The sequence below is a fragment of the Chiroxiphia lanceolata genome, chromosome 21 (assembly GCF_009829145.1).
Source record: "Chiroxiphia lanceolata isolate bChiLan1 chromosome 21, bChiLan1.pri, whole genome shotgun sequence".
Classification (NCBI taxonomy): domain Eukaryota; kingdom Metazoa; phylum Chordata; class Aves; order Passeriformes; family Pipridae; genus Chiroxiphia; species Chiroxiphia lanceolata.
The window spans coordinates 2,935,066-2,956,186 of record NC_045657.1 but is presented as its reverse complement, the minus strand read 5'-3'; the positions used below and the strand labels follow the sequence as shown (position 1 = coordinate 2,956,186).

The 21,121-nt window shown below is 53.6% G+C and overlaps 1 protein-coding gene, 1 long non-coding RNA gene and 2 other non-coding genes across 4 annotated transcripts; 3 read left to right on the top strand and 1 right to left on the bottom strand.

Annotated features, from left to right (window-relative positions):
• Positions 1-318: 318 nt before the first annotated feature.
• LOC116797171 lies at positions 319-5,432 on the top strand. Its single transcript, XR_004360584.1, has 5 exons — positions 319-573; positions 1,071-1,184; positions 1,954-1,998; positions 3,165-3,214; positions 5,248-5,432. It is a non-coding gene; the product is annotated as an uncharacterized LOC116797171 (long non-coding RNA).
• Positions 1,410-1,539, top strand: LOC116797292. Its single transcript, XR_004360607.1, has one exon. It is a non-coding gene; the product is annotated as a small nucleolar RNA SNORA17 (small nucleolar RNA).
• Positions 2,032-2,165, top strand: LOC116797293. The gene has a single exon (XR_004360608.1). It is a non-coding gene; the product is annotated as a small nucleolar RNA SNORA17 (small nucleolar RNA).
• On the bottom strand, positions 3,889-14,129 carry DIPK1B (divergent protein kinase domain 1B). Its single transcript, XM_032708493.1, has 5 exons — positions 13,902-14,129; positions 11,286-11,420; positions 9,599-9,706; positions 9,243-9,419; positions 3,889-8,666 (listed from the first exon to the last, which is right to left on the bottom strand). Exons 1-5 carry the CDS (start codon positions 13,962-13,964, stop codon positions 7,854-7,856), a joined length of 1,296 nt encoding a protein of 431 aa, XP_032564384.1. The 5' UTR covers positions 13,965-14,129; the 3' UTR covers positions 3,889-7,853.
• Positions 14,130-21,121: the final 6,992 nt, after the last annotated feature.

Genomic DNA, 21,121 nt, shown 5'->3' with positions numbered 1-21,121 from the left:
TTTGTCCCAGGACATGCTTGGAGCCAAACCATGGAAAGCAGGGACTCCCGAAGCAGCTGAGAAAAGGGATATCCATCCCCTAGTACGCCTCGTGCCTCCATGGGAGGCCCTAGGGCAGTCTTGCAGGGTGGGGAAGAGCCCTGGGCAGGGCCCCCCGTCCCTTGCCTGTGTCCCCCTCCCGTGCCCCCCGTCCCTGCTTTGAGACCTCCCGCCCAGCAGGGGGCGCTCGCGGGCGCGAAAGCACCGCGCAGGCCCTTCCGTTCCCGGCCTATATAAACGAGAGGAGGGCAGTGGATCGTCCTTTCGGCGGGCGCGGAGCGGAGCGTGCGGAGCGTCGGGGGTGCGGGACCGGGAATGGGAGCAGGACCGGCCCTTCCCGGCCCGGTCATGGCGAAACTGAGGGGCCCCCTCGGTGGCGGGAAGCCGGTGCTGGCCGAGGAGGGCCCGCCCGGGCAGGGCCGCGCTGCCCTTCCCGCACCATGTTGTGGCGAAGCTCCCTGAGGGCCGGTCCCGCTTCCCCTCGGCCCCGGCGCTGAGCGGCCCCGGCGGGGGGACGTGAAGGGGAGAGTGAAGGTAAGGCGGGTCCCCGCTCAGCTGGACCCATCCTGGAGGGCCCGCAGTTCCCCCGGGGCTCCGGGTGCTCCAGGCGCTGCCACGTGCGCTGTAAATCCGGTGTATCTTCAACTCGTGTATAGGAACTGGCTAGGGCTATTATATGTATATATGTATAAATATATATATGCACACACACAGATATCTGAATACAGCTGTATATATTTTAATATATACATTTAATATAAATTTCAATATATGCATTTAATATATATTTTAATATATACTCCCCCTCCGAGGAGGGAAAGAAAATCTAGGCCTGCCGCCTATTCAGGTTTTCAGGAAAATATTTTTTTAAAGATTCAAGTAGCTAAAATTAATCTTCGGCTGATATTATGTTTTTTTAAATTATGTTTTAAATCTCTGGTTAAATGGTGCATTTCGCCCAAAAAAAAAGTGGTTGTGTAGTTTGCTTAACACTCGTGTGGTATTAACTGCATTCTTTGTCTTTTTTTCAGCCCATCAGCAGGCAAAAAGTGAAGGGGCAGAAATTGTGTGTCTTCAGAAAAGAAGGGTGATGGTTCACACAAAGGCTGTCCACCAAATGCCTTTTTAACACTGCTTTCCAAGAGGTGATATAATCTTCTTATAAATACCATAAAATCATGGAATAGTTTGGACTGGAAGGGAACTTAAAACTGATCTCACTGCCACAGGCAGGGACACCTTCCCCTAGACCAGGTTGCTCATCCAGCCTGGCCTCAAACGCTTCCAGGGGTGGGACATCCACCCATAATTGCATTTTCTTCAGTCTTTATGCTTTTGGTTTGGGGATTTTTTTTTTTTATTTCCCAAGCTGCCACTGGCGTTGCAGAGATGGCTGCTGTGGCATCTTTGTGTCAAGATGTGGCAAGAGAGACAGGCTGTGTTCTACGCTCGTTTGCTCTGCAGCCCGTGAGCACTCAGAGTGATTGACAGCCTGACATCATTAATAAACCAGCTGCTCCCGAGGAGACTGGTGAAAAACTCACTTTTGGTTGCCCCAAGTGTGCGATCTGTGTGTGTAACACGATGGGAAGTTGTTGTGTTTGACCTGTAGTGGATGTGCTGCAGAGAGGCTGCACGTGGCTTTATGATTATATAGCCTTGAAAAACAGATCCTGTGGGTACAATCTTGTAGAAGAATGAGTTAAAGTTATTACTCTAAAGCCATGTGGTGAGTTGGTGACATCACTGGGAGCATGTCTTGGGAGTCACCAACCCTATTTCTATCCAAAAACATTCCTCTGCTATGCATTTATTTCTTTCAAGTTCCTGTCATCAGTGAAACAGTTAACTGTATAACCAGACTTTGAAGTGTGTCTAAACCCTGTATATATATTTTTTCCATGTGTTTTCCAGACAAAGCCACATGACTGGCAGAGCAGGAGGTGTCCCAGAGCCGAGGTGAGCCACAGCAGTGTGAGTTGCCCACATAGCCCTGCCCCATCTCGTGTTGCAGGCGTGGCTGCAGTGCCACGTCTGTGTCAACCGGTGGCAGAGAGGAACAGGAGACTCCTTCCCTGGTGCTCTGACCCCCGTGAGCTCCCAGGATTGCTCAACAACCTGACATTTATTTATTGCTTTTCGTGTTTGTGGCTTTTTTTTTTCCCCTTTAATGTAAATCTGAAATGGGGAAGGGTGGACAGGGCACAGCAGCTGTTTTATTAACACTGTGTTAAAAACTGATTCAGATTTCTTTTATTGCTTTAGAGATTCACAGAATGATTTGGGTTAGAAGGGACTTTAAAGGTCATCTCATTCCACCCCCTCCATGGGCAGGGACACCTTCCACTAGCCCAGGTTGCTCCAAGCCCTGTCCAACCTGGCCTTGGACACTTCCAGGGATGGAGCAGCCACAGCTTCTCTGGGCAACCTGTGCCAGGGCCTCACCACCCTCACAGGAAAGGATTTTTTCCAAATATCTCATCTAAACTTCCCCCCTTTCAGTTTAAAGCCATTTCCCCTTGTCCTGTCACTGGATGCTCTTGTGAGGATTGGCAAATTGTAGTATTATCTATTCCAATAATCCTGAGTCCTTGGAGATTTGCTCTCCGTTGATCTCATTAGAGGTCAGAGATCAGAGATGAGTTGCTTGATGTTGTTTCCACATTTAACTCTCTCTCCAGAGAATCAGCAGAAGGTGGAGCACAATTCCTTTTAAGAGCAGTTAAAATGATGTCAGTTTTAACTGCATCAGGGGAAGATCCTTCCTTATTTTTACAAGGACAAGTAGAAGTGGCAGCTCTGTTCCTGAATTCTATTTTTACTCCTTCCTGGCCTTAAGAGATATTCTTGATTGCTGCCTGTGAAAGGGCACCTCGAGCTGTGCAGGGTTTGGCATTGTGTAGCTATCAAGAACTGTACCTGGGAGTGGAGGACATGAGGGAAACAGGCACTTAAACTTTGTGTCCAAAACATGGGCAGGGTGTGGATTTAGCATAGGGAGGAAGTTGCACCTGGAGTAAATTAAAGCAGAAGATGCAATCAGGAATCTTGGGGGGAGAAACACAAAATCAATTCAATCCTTTACTAAAAAAACACCAAACTGAGGATGTTTTTCCTTCTCACAGTTCCTCTTGAGAGCAGGGCTGAGTTCTGGAACGATCTTCAAATGTCAAAGGTGGGTGTTGGGTCATTCCTCAACGTGTTACCAAAGTGAGTGGAAAGAAACCCTTGTGTTGGTACATCTTGTCCTGCTGAACTTCTTGCAGGACGTGGACAGAAAAAATTAAAACGCTATTAAAACATTCTTGCAGAAAAAAAAATTCAGTATTTTTTCATCTTTTTTTGCTGACAAACCCCTGTTTTGGGTGAAGCACTTACAGGTTCTGCTAATGCAGGCTTTTTTGTGAGCAGTGTTTAACACCTCTGATTGACACTTACTTCAGTTTCTCAAACTGCCTTTCTCAGCTCCCAAAGTGCCTCCTTTCAGGGACAGCTCTGTCAGGCTTAAACTTTTATGTGCCTGAAGATCCTCTAAACAGGCTCTGGTGCTGCTGACACAAAACTGCTGCAATCATGTTTGTGACACAGAAAATAAAGAGATGATCTCTTAGAGAGATAATGGAGAAAGAAATAAAAATACTGATTTTGGTAGTCCAGGGAAAAATTTAATGCTGAAACTTGGAAGTCTTTTGAAATCCTTCAGGAGTGATTTCAAGTGCAGCAGTGCTTTGCCCTGTTTCCCAAGACAAGATCTCACTTCCCCATGCATCATGTTCTGGCTGGTAAAACATCAGACAAGAAGCAAAAATATAATTTATTGAGCACAGTATGAGTTTTTAATCTTTTTTGTTGTTGTTGTGTTTATTTTCCGGCACAATGGCAAAGGGATCTCCAAGGAGGGAGCACAGGTGTCCCTGTATGAAGATAGTTCTTTGTGTCACTGTCCTTCCTTGGGTGACATGGGGCACATGAACCTGTTCTGGGAATGAGTGGGGAGAGGAGTTCTGACCACACAGAGATTGTGGAACTGAGGCTTTGCAGCTCTGACAGACTCTGGCAGAGCTAAACGGTGGGAAACCTCATTAAATGGGCATTAAGGAGGGCCAGAGGTGCTGCAGAGCCTGCAGGTTGTGCTGCCTGCAAAGTGAGCCCTTTAATTGGGAAAAGTCAATGCCTCCAGCAGTGGCTTTGGAAAAGAATGTTAATCAGGTTGGGGGGAGATGGTTATGCCTTGGGATGTGACTCTTCTATTTAAATTTCCTGGCTTCTTTCAACCCTAAAATACATGTTTGGGGTTTTTCATCGGGCTTTACTCACATCAGGGGTCCTGGATGGGCCGTGAGTGCTAATGAGTGTCTCCAGAACTTCCCTGTGTGAGCCACAGGATAACTATGAACATTTTCCTGGTAGCATTTGCTGTGAACTGCCTCCCTCAGCCTCAGCAGCACTCCTGGGCCAAGAATTTGGCTTTACTGAGAGAATACCTGGCTCTCCACTGTGGAAAAAGAGAAATGTTTTGTATTAAGATGGTTTTGAGAGAAATTAAAAATGTCTCAGCACATAACTTAGCCCTTCATCATCTAAGACTGGATTCTATCATGGCTTTGAACACTGGAAGAAGCCCAGCTTTTCCTTCCCTGCACTAATAATAGTTTGGCTCTGCCCTGAGGTTGGCAAACTCAGCTTGGATTTTTAGGGAGTGAAGGAATAACCCAGAGCAGGCTCCAGCTATCCTGCTCTTCAATTAGCCCTTTCCTAAACTTGCCCAAGTGCCCTGTGTGCCCAGACAGATATTTTTCCAAAAGCTTTCTGATGGAATGGTGAAGAATTTCTCCTAAATTGGTGCCATCTGCTTCTGTCTCTGCTGTGGGTCCTGAGCCACACAGATGTCCAGGCAGGGAATCCAGGCAATGGGATTTGAGGTGTTCCTGTGGTTCTGGGCTGAAGGAAATCCTTTTCTGAAAATAACCTTGTGAACCCTTATAACTGAGCCCTTCTAATGACTGCCCTAACATTTGGGTTCATATTATGAAGCTTTTTTATTTCACATCTGGGATGTAAAAAATCTTTAGACAATTCCAAGATGACGGAGGGCAGCAGAGTCTGGATAACAGGAGTTAAGTAGCTCCTTAGTATTCACATTATTTCTCCCTTTTCCTGGCTGTATTAGAATTTGTCTGACATCCTGGGCCCTCTCTTTATTTGCAGGTCATGGCCTGAGTTTCAGAATTCCTAACAGAAGTGGCAACAGCAAAAGAAGTGATTGGCAGTGTCTGTATGTGAAGATTCGTGGATTCCTCAAAAGCTGATGATCATCTGTGTTTTCTCTACATGGCTAAGAAGGATTTAAAAAAAAAAAACTAAATAAAGATGCCACCTACCATAAGTCTGAATGGTGCTTGTGTAGTTGTAGCACCCCAAGTAACACTATTTTTTTAACCATTCTAGGATTTAAGACTTCTGTTTGTAGATCTGGGAGCTGGGATGGTTTTGTACTTCCTGCAATTAAAGGTATTTCTTACCTCCATCTCCTTGGGCACAAATCTCTGCTGCAGAAGCAGCAGCATCCAGTGAGATCAGATTATCAGTGTTTGTGTTCTGGCTTTTTATTCCAGCCTCTGTGGGAAATCTGGAGGAGGTTTGACTGTAAAATACCTTTGCCTTTACTCATTCTCTCCTATATTCCTGTGTAGCTTGTAAACCATGAGCACTGCAAAGAAAGACTTTGTGCTTTTTAGGGATGAGCAAAACTATGCTTTTGGGGTTTTCAAGTCATCAGTGATCCCTGGGAATGTCCAGTGCTGTGGGATATGTGGATCAATGATGGTGATGGGACAAGTTGTTGTCAGAAGTGTTTATTTCAATAAATCTTGTCAGGTACAGGAGCTGCTTCTCCTGGATTTTCACCATAATTACTTAAAAATTCTGATATTGAGGGGAAAACCCCTTTTGTTTTCCAGGTGCTTGCCTGCTGCTTTAACACTGCTTTGAGGGAAAGGAGCAGCAGGGATTCAGTGGGAATATCTGGACAAAATTTACCAGTAAATAAGAGAGGGGAAGGTGAGAAATGGCTTCTCTGATGACCTGAGGAGGGCACTTGCCATGGGGGGGATGTTGGATTCCTTTGCTAATAGCAGAAGCAAATTAATTTGCCAGTGGAGCTGGTTGCCATGGGGATGCAGGACAATGGATGAGCTGCAGTGGCTGTGTGGAGCTTCATTACTGAATTCCAGTGAATTCCAGCCCTGCCCACGTGCTCCCTCCTGTGCAGGTGAACCCACACCTTCCAGGGGGCCCTGCTCACCTTGGCAGCATCTGTACCTGAGCCAGGGCAACTCGAGGGGCTGAGGACTTGTCACCCTCCAAGCACAGAAACTTTGGGAGTGCTCAGCCTATCCAGGGATAAATTGCACTGCAGAGGCCACTCAGCAGGGAGTGAGCTCTGTGCTGGATACAGGGCCCTGCTGATTCCATAAGCAGCAGTGCGAGGTGATGAGGATCCGAAAGAACTAACACAAGGAAATCCTGGTCTCTCTCCTCAGAGGGCTCCTAAATGTGTAGCCACAGCTCTGCTGATCACATTCCCAGGTGATACTGTCAGGTGTGGTTTTAATTGGGATTGTACATCAGCTGCACGCTCCACTGAGGAATTGTTGGCAGGAGAACAACTGTGCGGCCCAGCAGCAGGAATACGGCTGTGCTGGGAACAGAGCAGCCTTGGGGGAGTTTATAAAAGCTCTTCCTCCCTACCCACAGTTTTAAGATTGCTATAATTGGGCATTTAAAGGAAACGACTATAGTTAGAGCCCTGGTAGTACATACACAGCCAAACAAATGTCTTGAGACCTGCTGAAAGCTTGCCTGGAAATTCACTTTAATAACAAGAGAAGCACTGGATTATTCTGGTATTAACCTTCAACCTCTGCAGGGCAAGCCCAGCTTAGTTTTAGGAGAATTAAACCGAGAGGTTGGTTTATCCCTGCTCTGAGTGTGGTGGGAAGGGACACACGGAGCACGTTAACGGGTCAGAACTGTTCATGTTTAGCCCTTTGCCTTTAAGCTCTCCTTGGCCTTAGAGCTTCCAAAGCCAACATGTGAGGGAATGGCCTGTGCTGCCAATTTTGGACTTGGGGTGGGAGCAGCCGAGTGGGAGCCTCACACAAGCCATGGCATCACTGTCAAGGTCAGGCACTTAAAAATGGAACCAAAGAATTGCCAGGATTCTCCACTGTGGAACAGACTGCTTATCTGCTTCCTATGTTACAGCTGGATCTGATGGCAGATGACTCAGACACTTAAGGAGAGACTTTTGAATCAGGAAATCTACCTTTTCCTCCTTTTTAGACCACAAACAAGCTGGTACTTAACAGGCTGCTGTTTCACTATTGATGTACTGGTGTGATTCACGTAAAAGCTGTTTATTTACATCAGAGACGTTCATCAAAAGAAGATGTGACAAGTACAGCATGAATGATTCATTCCCATCACTCTGCTCTGCTTTCCTGTTAATCAAGAAACACTTAGATGCATCCAGCTGGGCTCTGCTTCCTTATCCCTTTCCATGTCATCTTCCTCCCCCAAGCCTGTCCAGCCTGGTGTCCCAGCTCTGCAGACACTCCTGCTGACTGATCCATGATCCTGCTGGGCGGTGGAAGTCATGAAGCTTGGTTTTCCATGGAGAAGGGGCTGCAGCTCTGCTGAACTCCCTGTGCAGGGTGTATTTTACCTGTGGGGAAGATGGAGAAACAGGCCTTCAGCCCTTGGACTTGACTCCGAGGTGGCAGATCCTAAACTCCGGGGCCGTGCTTCCCCCGTTAGGAATATTTGGTGTTGGAAATCTTCTTCCAGAGCAAGGTCTTGAGGTTGTTGAGCACGAGGGAGTGGTGCACCTCCATCTGGCTGGCCAGGCCGCTGAGGGTCGTGCAAGTTCGGAGCTGCTTCTGCAGCTCATCCTTCAGCTCCAGCGGCGCCCCGTACAGCAAGTAGTCCTGCAGCAACCCGCACACCTTGGCCAGGTTGGGCTGCACCATGTCGCCCTTGCACTGCTTCAGCAGCTTGTCGCAGGCCGCCGTGCAGTCCCGCCCGTAGGTGCAGTCCACGTTCTGCTCACAGTGACGCCCCTTGAGGAACCCCCTGATTGTCGCCTCCGTCGCCACCTTCCTCAGGTCGACCATCTTGAAGTCGAACTTGTCGTTGTAGCCCACGTTCCTGAAGCCCGTCTCGCAGATGTAGAAGCTCCCGTAGGTGCCGTGGAAAATCTCCTCCACGAACTCCAGGAGGCCGATGGCGATCTTGGCGCGCCGGGGCCACGCCGGCGCGAACCACTGGTGGAGGAGCTGGTGGGCGACGGGAGGCAGCAGCGACTGGAGGAAGGGGGGGACATCCAGCCCGTAGAGGGAGGTGTGGGGGATCTTCTCGGTGACGTAGAGGTCCCCACAGTGCCCCAGCAGCTTGGCAGTGTGCTCCTTCTCGTGCAGGGAGAACATGAGAAGAAACTCATTGAGCTGCAGCAGCGCCCAGATGGATTTGGCCTCGGCCAGAGACACTTTCCCGTCACGGTTCACGTCGGCCATGGCGATGATCCGGCTCACCAGGGCTGGGAGGGATGGCTGATCTCCCAGCTTGGACTGCAAACGGGACAAGAGGTGGCATCAGACCCCCAGAGCTCTCTGTGTTTGGGTGTCATATCGCAAAACCGAACTGGGAGTGCGAAGACCCGAGCTGGGGAGAGGAGGAAACAGCACCACACTCCAGAAGATCTGATGCCACAACATTGTGTGGATGGATTCAGCTCCAGCAGAATGTTACCAGCCTCAGGGCTCCAGACAGGAGCATGGTTTTGGGAGCAAAAGCCAGGCACCACTGCTGCCCCACTGCTGCCCCAGAAGCCCCACACAGGGGTAACTACCAGGGCCACCATGGGCTTGTGAATCAGCTCTGCCCAGCACAGATGCCACCCAGAGCCAAGGCACAGAGGCCTCCAGGGCTGCTGCTACTCAAATATCACAAATAAGAGCTCCTGGGAGAAAATGGAGGTTTTTCTCCACTAATGGCAGGGAACACCCAGCCCAGCACCCAGCAGTGGGTGGGGGAGTGTGGGCCAGAGGAGATCTCGTTCAAGGGAAAGGAAAGACACAATTAGTCCTCCCAACTTGTAGGTGGCATCCTGGGCCTGTGGGATCCCACATGACCCTTGCACTGACCTTGAGGAAGTTGAGGAGCATTTCTTTGAACTCATCCATGGACGTCCCCCGTGTGGGTTTGTCGAAGAGCACCACGTCCCTCCTGGGCACAGAGTCCGGGCGGCTGTCTGCCCTCAGGGCTTCTCCAATGCCACATTTGATGATCACCTCCCTGTCCCTCCAGAGCCCGCTGTAAACCTGCAGCACAGGGGAGGGGACAGGGCGAGGTGGGAGGAGAAGAGCAAGCGCAAAAAAACCCCCAAAGCTGGGTTCTGGTTTGGTTGAGGACGGGAACAGGGATGGGGTGAGGAGGAGATCTCCCAGGTTTTATGCCTGTACCCATCCCGTGCCATGTGGTGGAGGAGGCAGAGACCTACCTGCTGGGTGGGAGAGGAGGAGAGGCAGTGCTGGAAGAGGAGGCCACGCTCCTCACACAGGTCCTTGCACGTGGAGCCAGAAATGATTCCTTTCTTGTACTGGTCACACTGGGGAGGGGAAGGAGAGAGAGAGGAGCTCAGCAGGGGCAGCTTCACATTCACCCGAAGAAGTCTGATAGATCCAAGCTTATTCCCACAGCTCATGGAGCACCCCAAGCACACAAGTTGGGGGGGTGTGACCCCCTCAGACACCCATGCCATGCCAGCACAGTGTGCAGGTGGTTTTGGGTGATGTCTGCACCTTGGTGGCCATTTCAGCCACTTCAGGGGGCCAGGAGGGAGGGGAGCACCTTGTGCTCAGACCTTGGTCAAGGAGATGTAGTGCCAGTTGCTCAGAGTCCAACCTCTTCCAGCACCCTCAAACTTCCTGTTCTGTTTTCCAAAGATATCCCAGCCCAAAATCTCCTCTGCTCTAAGACCCAGAGAAGGGTCTGGCCCATGGGGAGGGGTCAGTGCTTTGGGCACAGTAGGGCTGGGCTGGCAGGGACCCCCTGTGCTGCCAGAGGGACTGCAGGAGATTTGCTTCTGAATGCAAATCCAGGAGTTTGGGAGAGCTTCCAGGGCTGGAGGAGAGGACAGCGTGGATTTGAGGAGAATGAGGATGCAGAGGCTGAGGCTGCTCAGCAGAGCAGCAGCCCCTGCTGTGAGATGGGCTGGCCCTGGTCCAGGGGGTGGCAGGGACAGGGACAGACGGTGGCTCTGATCCTCTGGGCTGGGAGCTGGAGTCATCCCTGGGCAGGAGAGGCTGCAGCACTGCAGCTCCTCAGCGAGGGCACAGCAGCCTCGGGGCTGGAAGCAGGAGCTGCAGACATTCACTGCATCTTTTCCTTCTTTTTTTTTTTTTTTTCTGATGTGGATGGGAATTAACCCTTGGACCTGCTCACAGGAGACACGGCCAGACAGAGTGTCTGGAACCCCGAGCTCAGAGCAGGAATTAGCGCCCAAGACCCCGTCGTTGGAGTCAGGCAGAAAATCAAATTAAACGATCTCGTCGCTGTTGTTATGGCAATTCCTGCCTCCCTCCTCTGCTGGGGGATTGACCAACAAGGCATGTTCTGACAGAGCCTGGCGTCCCCCTCCTCCCCTGGGCTGGGCAGGTGACTTGCTCCCCTGCCATGGGCCACACAAAGCAATCCCGGGGGCATCCCACTGGGATCTGGGGGGGACAGGCTGCACCCCACTGCAAACCCCAGGCAGGGGGAAAATACACCAAGCCAAGCTGCCACGAGGTGTCTGCTCTGGTGCTTTCCTTAGGGCACATCAGCAACTACAGAGAGGTACCCACGGACTGGCTGCTCCCCGTTTTTCCCCAGCTCTGTGGAGCCCAGGGTGGGTGGCACGATGCTGTCCCTGCCCACAGAAGCTGCCCGCTGATGTTCCAGCTTCATCTCCACAGGCATTAATCTGCCCACGTCTGCCTGGCCTGCCCTGACTGCTTCCCTCCGACATCTCATTACCCTGTTTCTCCCTCTCCCTGGCAGGGGAAGGTCACCTCTCCCGCCCCCGGGGACGGTGCCAGGGAAGCAGCTGCCAGGAGGACTCCGTGGCCCAGCTTTGGGGCTTGGGAGGCAGGGAATGGGGCTCCCACGGCCCTGCTCACCCCAGTACCCCAAACTGGCCCACTCACGATTATCATCTGGCAGACGTGGCCGCGGCAGAGCTCGGAGTAGGACGAGTAGTGCATGTAGGCCACCCAGCTGCCCACGAAGATGCCCAGCCACACCACCAGCAGGTACTTCACCTTGATGCCCGGGAGGCGACCCTGGAAGGGAAAGGAAAGGCTGGTGAAGGGCAGGGCTCTGCCCAGGGCAGCGGCAGCCGGGCAAGGACAACTTCTGCTGTACAAACTGACCTGAGCGTTGGCGAAACCTTCAGCCTTTTTTATATATATTCATCAGCCTATTATGCAACTCCTGCTTCAAGTAGGTCACTTAAAATTCCCTAAAAGCAGGGAGATTACAGCACTGGGCTGCAAGAGCTGGATGCTGTGCATCCCTGGGAGCTGCAGCCATGAACACCCGCTCTCCTGCCTTTCCCCTGTCGGGGCTGTGAGAGGCTCTGCTCCTGTTTGGGGAGACCCTTCTCAGCAGAACCCCTCTTGCAAAGCCCCACAGGCACAGGTGGCTGCCACCACCAGCTCCTGCATGGAAACAGGCAAGTGAGGGACCTGGCAGCACATGGGCGATGATGCTCTGTGCAAACAAGTCGAGGCTCACAACGGGATTTGGTTTTCTTGGCTTTGTTTCTTCCCCCTGACCCTGCACGAGCAGCTCTGCTGCCATCTGGCCTCCCACAATAGAGGCTGCTCACCTGCCTCACGTCACATGGTGCAGATCCCTGGCACTTCTGAAGGGCAGGGAACGGATCCTTGCATCAAACACCTCGTTCCCTCCTGTTTCTACAGGTAATTCTGTAGAGAGCCAGTGGCCAGTGGCCACCTCCAAAGCCTCCTCCCTCCTTGTGCTGGTGAGAGCACAACCTGCTGCTGGGATAGGGCTGGATCTGAGTGGGTACAGCACTGTTACAACCTGCCAGGGATCCTTGCTTGGGTCTCATAGCCCAAACCCACTCCTACCTCCAAAAAACCTCCTCCCCACCCCTCTGCAGGTTCTGCAGGGGCTCTGTCAGGGTGATGGGGCCTCCTGCCTTCCTGGCTGCAGCCACTGGCTCACCCCAGCCCTGGGAGTCCCAGGAATGAGCAGGCAAGGGGGAGAGCAGGCAGGTCTGCCTTGAGACCATGGCATTTCTCATGTTAATTGGAAACCCCTGAGCAAGAAGCGGGCAAGGGTGCCTGGTTTGCCTGTCAAGCAATGGCACCACTAATTAATGTGAAATTTAATTAAAGAGAACCCAACCACGGCCAGGACTTGGCAAAGACAAAGGATGGGTGGCTGCTCCTGTGAGCTGAGAACCAGCTCACAGCCCTAAAGTCAGACACACACCTCTGTGACCCCTGAGAGTCTCCCCAGCACAGCAGCCCCCCCAGAACTGCCCAAGGGTGGGTACATGACCCATCAGGCCTCCTGCCCTCAGCAAAGGGGGTCTTCCCATGGACCTCCTACTAGAGACATGTCTTGGAACAGCAAAACGCTGGAAAAGCCAGAATGTCCCTTTTTGCTTATTTCAGATTTGGAATTCGTCATGTTCCTGGGGCAGGAGGGGGATCAGGACTCTGGTCTGAGCACGGCACAGGGAGCACTGGCTTCATCATCCCCTAAATGGTGGAAAAATAAGTGGGGGATGCATTTCAACGAGAAATGCCACTGGGCTTTGGGTGGATTTTGGATTCCAAGCTGGTGCCAAGGGCTCCTCCAGGGCCTCAGTCTCAAGGCACAGGAGCTTCCCTGCCCACTGCCTGCCCTGCACCAAAGGGTGTTACCTTTTGTTTGTGAGAGTTGCTGTGTTTAGTTTTAGGATGACTCTGGAGGAACCTGGAAGTGACTTTGGGCAGAAGCTGACTTCAAAGGCAAAATGGATGCAGCACCACAAAATCCTGCTCCATCCCTGTGTCTCCCCTGCAGCACCCTGGGAACACAGGGGTTGTTTCACAGCAGCCCCAGCTCTGCATCCACCTCCTGCCAGCAGCCTCTGCCCAATGGAAACCCCCTCCCATGTCCCCCACGTGCCCTCAGGAATAACCTCTCTGGTCCAGGACCTTTGCCAGAGTCGGGGTTTCTCATCCCACAGCTGCAGAGAAAACACCCACACCAGCATCCCTGACATCCCTGGTCCTCAGCATCTCCAGTCCCTGGAGCTCTGAGGCGGGTCTCCAGACCCCTCGGCAGCTCGGGGATGGGAAGAGGGGGAGAAAGAAAGAAAGAAAGAAAGAAAGGAAGAGAAGGAAGGAGCCACCCCTGCCGTGCTGCATCGGCGGCTTCACCCACCGCTGCGGGCTGCCGGATGGGCTGCCCTGATGCTCCCAGGCTCCGGCACGGCGGAGCGCGGCGCGGGTTATGCAACGAGCTGCGGTCGCCGGTGCCGGTCCCGACCCTCCCAGTGCCGGTCCAGACCTCCCTGCTGCCAGTTCCCGGTTCCCCATCTCCCCGCACCGGCGGCGGTGAGACCGCGGCGGAGCGTCCCTTTGTGCACGGCCGGTGCCAGGATGCGGAGACGAGCCCGCACCCCCCATCCCAGCGCATCCCCCCCATCCCAGAGCATCCCCTCATCCCGGCGCAACCTCCCGGCCCGGCGCACCCCCGAGCCCGCATCCTCCATCCCGGAGCATCCCCCCTTCCCCAGGTACCTGCAGGCCCTTGGAGAAGGGGCAGAACAGCACCAGATGCACCAGCCGCCGGATCCTCCGCATGCTGCGGGCGCCCCGCGGCCGCGGGCCTCAGGCTCCGGGGGGCATGGCCGGCGCGGCCGCGGCCCCCGCCTCGCCGCCGGGGCCGGAGGGGCCCGGGGGGGGCCGGGGATGGGGGGGCCCAGCCGCGCCGCCCGCTCGCTCCGCCGCAGCGCCCGGCCCGGCCCGCGGGGCTCGGCGGCTCCGCCCGGTGCGGGGCGGTGCGGGATGGGGGGGGCGGTGCACGCAGCTCCCGCAGCCCGGGGAGGCGGGGGGCTGCTGCCCGGCTCGGCTCGGCTCGGCCCCGCAGCATCAGCCCCCGCCCCACCGGCCCCGCGGGGGTCACACCCACGCCGTGTCAACCCGACCTCCCATCTGGGGACCCGGACATCCCACCTGGGGGTCCCATCCCACAGCCCAGGGGTCCCACCCACCCGGGGATCCCACCCCAGGCTCCACCACACAAGGTCCCCCAGCTGCCGCTAATGACCCTGTCGGAGGGGGTCCATGGAGAGGCTGATGCGCCCCGGCCCCAAGCCCAAGCTTTATTTAAAGCTATTTTGGGTGGCAGATTGCCAGAGCCCCCCCTGGTTACCCGCAGCACGGCTCGGGGGCTGCATCCCCTCGAGGCTGAGACCTGCCATCACCCCTGCTCCTCTGCCTCCTCACTGTTTCCCTTCTCCATCCCAAAGCCCAGCAGCAGCACCGGCTGCCCTCCCTGTTTGCACTGCGGCTCGGCAGGGAAACCTCAGGGCAAGACAGGGGCTGCTTTGTGTCAGACACCGACAGACAGGCCAGGGACAGCCTTGTCCAGGGGGATGCAGTGTACACAGGCAAGCAAGGGGGACAGGGAGACAAAAATATGATGGAAATTGGTCTGGGGGGGGTCATCGTTAGGATAATTCTTTGCTTGCTATTAGATCTTCATATTATCCAGTTGTCCCCTTTTCGTGGTTCAGATTGCTCCCTCCTCTTGCATTTGGCTCAAAATGACCTTTAAAATCAAGCTGGTCACTCCATACCCAGATCCTCACTCAGTGTGTGTGTGTCAAGCTCACTACTCAGTGTCAAGCAAAAGCCTTTGCTGCTCTAATCCAAATAGTGGTGATAAATAACAAGCATCACACGAAACTGGCTGAAACCCCCAAATCCTGCGGTGTGTTTGCTGTCTGCTTTTAACCCTGAGATCATCCCAGTGCTCCTGTGCTGTGAGAAGCCCGTGCAATGCCCAGACCTCCACGTGAGCTGACATTGCCCACGGCGCTGCTGCCGTGACGGGGCCGATGAACATCGCCTTGGCCACTCACAGCTCCCACTCATGCAGGTTTTAGCATCCCACTGAATCCAGGGTGGTTCTCTGGAACTTCTACGGCTTATTTTTAGTTTTAATTAACGCAGTAAGAGAGGAAACCTCCGTGATTTATTTTTATTTTTCACAGTGGGGTTGGAAAACAGCGGGGACAGGAAGGTGCATCGCTGGGTGCCCAGTAGGAGCCAGCTGTGAGGATGAGAAGGGTCTCAGTGCTGTGATATGCTGCTTTCCTGCACAGCTACAGGGCAACAGTTCTTCTCAAGCACCAATAAATTCCTCATTTTCTTCCCAGCCTGAAGATGTTTTCGTGCTCACCCGAGCGTTCCTCAGTGGGATTTCTCTCCCACCCCCCTCAGTGCCATCTCGGGAGGCTGAGCAGTGGAAGCAGCTTTCCTGCCCTGCCCACCCCGGGCTCCTCACCTGCACCTCAACTCCTGCCTGCCCATCCTCATCACAGAGCTGCCTGTTGGGATCTGTCCTGCCTGCAGCAATGTCCCCTCTGTGCCATGGCCTGGGCTTCCCAGCACCCCTCGCTCCCTGCTCACCCTCCTGCCACAGCTCCCTGTGCCTTCATCCCCGATTTTGGTGGTCATGTGTGGCACACACAGGTGGGATGAAACCCTGGATGGAGATGAGAATTACAGATCTGGACCAAAGCTGAGGGAGGCTTGAAATCCATGGACCTCTGCCGTGGGGCTCTGCAACACTCAGAGGTGGATTGTCCAGCGAATCTAATTAGCAATGAGCAGACCTTCCCAAGCTGTAATATGCCAAGTAATTAAGTGATTAGTATTGATTGTTGGAATGCCTAATAAGCAGTTATCACTGAATGATTAATTAATCCAATCAAAAGAGTAATAACAATTCTGCAGGTGTGATTCTATCTTATATTCAGCGTGCAAGGGAAAAGAGATCTTTCCCTGCTGTTCCTGTCTCCTGTTTCTATCCCAGGCACCCGGCACCAGGGATGCTCCTGCTCCCTCAGCTTGGGCTGCCCCTGTGCAAGGGATCTCTATCCTTCCCAAAAATCCCCTGGCATTGCCGGGATGGGCTCCCAGCAGCAGGCAGGCACTCAGAGCTGAGCTGTGCGGCTCGGAAGTGGGGAAGGGAGTCCCACAGGCACCATCCGGAAGATGCCGAAAGCAGTCCATGATGATCTCTTCCCTGGGAATTCTTTCACTCGCTCCCTTGATTAAGTCGCTTCAGTTTCTCCTGGTCAAAGCCCTGCTAATCCCAGCTAAGCCCGCATCGTGCCGCACGCTGGCCTCTGATCACTTCCCAGCCAGGCGGTGGCTCTGCGGGCACGTCCCCAAGAACGCTGTGCCCTCGGGACATGGGAGCTCCCAGGGCAGCCGCAGCCTTGAGCAGTCATTTGCTGGCCCATAATATTTGCCTGATTAAATGATAATAAATAAATTATCATCCAGCCAGTGCTAACAGCAGCGCGGAGCAAGGACGCCCCAGACACCCACCTCTGCATCCCCTCCAGAGCACCCGCCTTCCTGCGGGTGGGATGTCGGGGTTGGGTGACAGCTGGGGACAGCACAGCCCAATGCCATCGCCTGCAGTGCCCAGAGCCACTGCTGGGCAGGGGGTGCAGGACCCAGAACCAAAAGAGGGGTACACGCTCTCCCCTCTCCAAACGGTGCCGCCAGGATCAGCCCTACGGCCACAAACCAGGGGGATTTGAGTCCTGGGGAGCTGTGCATTCCCAGGCGCTGCCGCAGCCCCGGCGATCATGGATCCAGGCTCTAATGCTCTTTTCTGTGCATCCTTTAAGGATTTGAGGCTGATCGCCCGCGCTTCCTGCGTGGCATCCACAGCTGGCTCCGCGCAGCCCGTCAGCTGCCTCTGCTGCCTGCCGGGCGCTGCCGGGCTGAGCGCAGCGGTTATAATTAGAAATGCTAATCAGCTCTTGTGTTTCTGGCTTGACAGCCCTGCCACCCCCAGCACAATCTTCCCTCCAATCTGTCCTGTGCTCGCCCCCTCTGCTTCCTCTCCAAATCCCTGCTACTTGTAATTAAGCACCACGGAATTAGCGGAGGTCAAAAGCTGGGGCTGCTGGGGCTCACTGGACTCTTTGGGCAGGGTGTGCAGCCCCCACAGAGCTCGTGGGTTGAGGGGGGTCCCGCCTCCATTCACCACCATCCCCTTGGGCTGGGGACAGGGAAGGCCCTGCACCTGAACCATGGGATGGAAGAGGGGGAGCCCAAGGGCTTTGCTGCCGGCAGTGCCAGGGTTAAAGGCAAAGGGTGGTGGCTGTGGCCCGGAGCCCTGTGGCTCTGCCAACCCAGTGGCTCTGGAAGGGATTCTCATTGGGATTTCTGTCATGTGCCAACTGTGGGCACTTCCCAGCCGAGAAGGAAAAGGAGCTCAGAGAAGGAGGCTGAGCAAACAGATCCCCAGATTAGCTGGTTACGGAGTTATTCATCATCACAGATTTCACTAGGAGACACAACCCAGGGCATTCCTCCCTCACTGGTGCCCACAGACAGCCCCTGCCAGCCCCCAGCCCCTCCACACCACACCCTGAGGCACAGCACTCCTGCTGCTGTGAGAGCCAGGACATGGCTTTCGCCCAGAGCATTTGGCTTCCAAAGTCAGGCTTGGCCAGGGGGACATTCCTTGGAACAGGCACAGGGCTCAGCTGGCCTTGGAGGAGACTGAGATGCACAGGTGGGACGAGCAGCTCTGGACACCATGTGCGGACACACAGGCCACTGTGCTCAGAGAGGGACGGCATCCAAACACGAGCTGGCTTAATGCCAGCAGCTCAACATTCCTCTCCCCGGAAAATACGGGCTGTGGCATCACAGCATGGCACAGGCCAGGCAAATGCTGGTGGTCCCTCGCCCCACAGGTGATGTTCAGATGCTCACAGACACCTCTGAAGCGTCCTGGGGTCGTGCCCAGGGTGCTGATGTGTTAAGAAGGGTTGGGCTTTCCCAACTGACATCTGAACCGCATCAAGTAACCCACAGCATCGGGACAATACAGCTGCACCAACATGGAGCAGGAAATTAATTTTATCTGGAGCCACAGCCCACATACCCATCTGAGATATCAGAGCATCTCTAAGTGGTCCTGTTCTGGGAGAAAACACACACAACTCTTGGGTTTTTAAGTCAGCCTTCATCTTCCAGGTGCTCCCTGTTTATGAGAGGCTGCAGTTTGGAGGGTTGGTGTGTAAAAGGTTTTCAAGAAGACAGTGGCTGTCTGAGGAAGGAGAACCCCCCTCACGTCCTCTGCCCAGGACCTTCACGTGTGGCTTCACTTGGGACACACATCTACTGGCTGCAGCACACCTTCAGTGTGTGAAGCAACAAAGGGCTCCCCCTCCTCCTCACACACCGAGCACTTCGATTTCTGCAGAAAAGGAAATAAAAGAAACGAAGATGCATCACAAAAAGGGAGCAGGAGGGACAGGGCATGGTGGCTCTGATGATGCACTTGTGAAAAGGCACCAGCAGCACAGGCAGCTGACTGGAAAGCTCTGGGCAGAAGTCGGATTGGATTTGTCATGACTAATTGACTCCCTCCAGCACTGTGGTACAAGTTTCACGCTTCGCATGAGCAGGGTCCCGAGCAGCCAGGAATTAATGAGGGTCTGACCCTGCCTGCGCAGCCACTTGAGTTCTTCCAGTGCAGACAGCTGGCTTAAGAGGGCCCTTTATTCTTTACATATCAGATCAATCGGGATAGTTATAATCTAGTCCTGGTGAAAGCTTGGAGTCAGACTTTATTGCCCAACCAGCTCAAGGAGAGAAAAAGCAAGCAAAAGGAAGAGGTCATGCTGAACTATCGATCGTGCAGGTGGCGGGGTTGCTCCTGGGACGGCCTCTGCAGAGCTTACCAGGACAGTTTGCCTCTATCTCCTGCTAATGCTGCTCCATTGATCTTCCACGACAGGCAGCAACTACAAGAGTTTTTTAGCCAGAGTCATTAAGAGGCATTAATCAATAATGGAGGAAACAGAGAGAGAAACTGTTTGTTTCATGGAGACATATTCCCCACGTGGATTTTAGATTTTAGCCCGCTGAGGTGAGCGTGGTTTATTTCTAGGGAGTTCTGCCAGGAAAAGGATTCACCTTGTGCTGGACTGTGGCACTTGGAGGAGGTCCTGAGCCAGTTGCAACACACCGACAGCTCTGGCCAGGCTGTACAATGAGATGGGAGTAGCTGGGGAGTTTGTGGCATCCAATTCCAGGTACCTCAGCACCACAAGTCACCCAGACCCTCTGTTCGCACATAGGTACTCCCGGAAGAACTAGGTACTGATTTCAGAGCTGGGTGCTGGTTTCACGTTGTGCATCTACCAAACAAAGCTGCTGCCTGGCAGTGGTGCAACAAGTCCCAGCAGCCTGCTCTGCGATCCAGCCCTGTGTGAGCTCAGCCCCAGCCCAGTGGCTCAGCCCATGGCTGAGTTCATTCCTGTGGCAAGACTGGAGTTGTTCACAAGAGAAATGGTCTTTGTGCTGAAAGCACCCTGGGCTGCTCCGCTCCCTCCCGCCCTTCCCAACAGTGTCAGTACATTTCCATTGCTCTGTGGTGGCAACACCCCTTTTAATTCTCCAACAGTTCCTGTGTTGTCCAGCAACAGCAACCGTCTGTGCAGGTAGTAGAGCTCATTTTTCCTGGGAGAGGCAGAGAAGGGTGCTGGAGATGTGCTCAGGAGCAGGAGGATGGAATCACCTTCAAAGGTGACTGAGAAGAGAGCTGGCAGTACTGGCATCAGCAGAGCAAACCATGGTCCCTAGGCAACCTCGAGCTCGGGAGGTGCTGTGGCTCCCCATGGCTGAGCTCAGCCCCAGGAACAGCCCTGTGATGCAGAAGCTGAGCCAAGGTTTAATTGCACTCACGGACTTAGCCCAAAGGCCCTTTAGTCCTGCTATGTGCCACGGTGCTGGCACACCCTCTGGCACTGTGCCAGCAGGTCTGGCAACCTGGTAATGCCATGCTCAGCACCTGCTGCTGGGAGCACAGGGAGAGAGCACAGCTCAGCTAACAGAGCCTGCAAAGAGCAGGTACCAAGTGATGCTTCAGAGTAAGGGAAATGCTTTTAGGAGGCAGGGATGGAGATCCCAATGGAGATCAGTGTTCTATTCCTCTCCAGACACAGTCACAGCCCTGAAAACACACACACAGAGCTCACACCATCACTGGAATCCAGCCCAGGGTGGGACATGTCATGCTGCTGCTGACTTGAGATGAGAGACTCTGCCATGGGAGATGCAGCAAACCCCTCTCCAGTCCCAGGCTGCCCATCAAGAGAAGTCCTTGGCTAATGGCTCTGCCTTCCCTGCTCAGTCTGTCAAGTCTCCAGGTCATCCACTCAGTCTCTTCCACCGACACAAAATCCATCAGGAACAATTTGATTTCCTTAATTTAACACATGACATTTAGGAAAAAGCCTAATCCTATTGCAACTTGGAAAATAAAGTGATTTCAGCTTTCCATCCTTGGGCCTGAAGGAGCTCAGGTGCTGCAGCCAGATGAGATGCTGTATCAGGGGCCATGTTCTGTGCCAAGGACACTCTTCTTTCACTCAGAGCCTCTCCTGGGGCACATGGTGCAGAGAACATCAGGTGCAGGGGGATTTCCAGCCTGTGGGTACAAATGCAAATGCAACAGTAAGATCTTGCAGTCTCATGTTTTTGCTAGCTCCTGTTTTTGTCAAAGTCTGCCAGGAGAAAAAAATAAAAGCCAGTGCTGGGGGGCATGGTGGGGTGTAAGCCCCAGCAGCAGTCCTTGACTGATGTGCACTGACTCTGCCTGACAGCCCTGGCACTCCATGGGATTGCTGCTGAGGCATTCCTCGTGGATAAGGATCATGCCAAATCAGCCTTGTGCCCTGCGTGGATTTAAATCC

What these genes read in the sequence shown, in the direction of transcription:
- DIPK1B (XM_032708493.1), bottom strand. Translation starts at nt 13,964, where the DNA reads ATGCGGAGGATCCGGCGGCTGGTGCATCTGGTGCTGTTCTGCCCCTTC. An exon ending in CCTCCTCTCCCACCCAGCAG is followed by an intron (nt 9,420 to 9,598) that starts GTAGGTCTCTGC and finishes CCTGTGCTGCAG; the next exon opens with GTTTACAGCGGGCTCTGGAG. An exon ending in TGCTCCTCAACTTCCTCAAG is followed by an intron (nt 8,667 to 9,242) that starts GTCAGTGCAAGG and finishes TCCCGTTTGCAG; the next exon opens with TCCAAGCTGGGAGATCAGCC.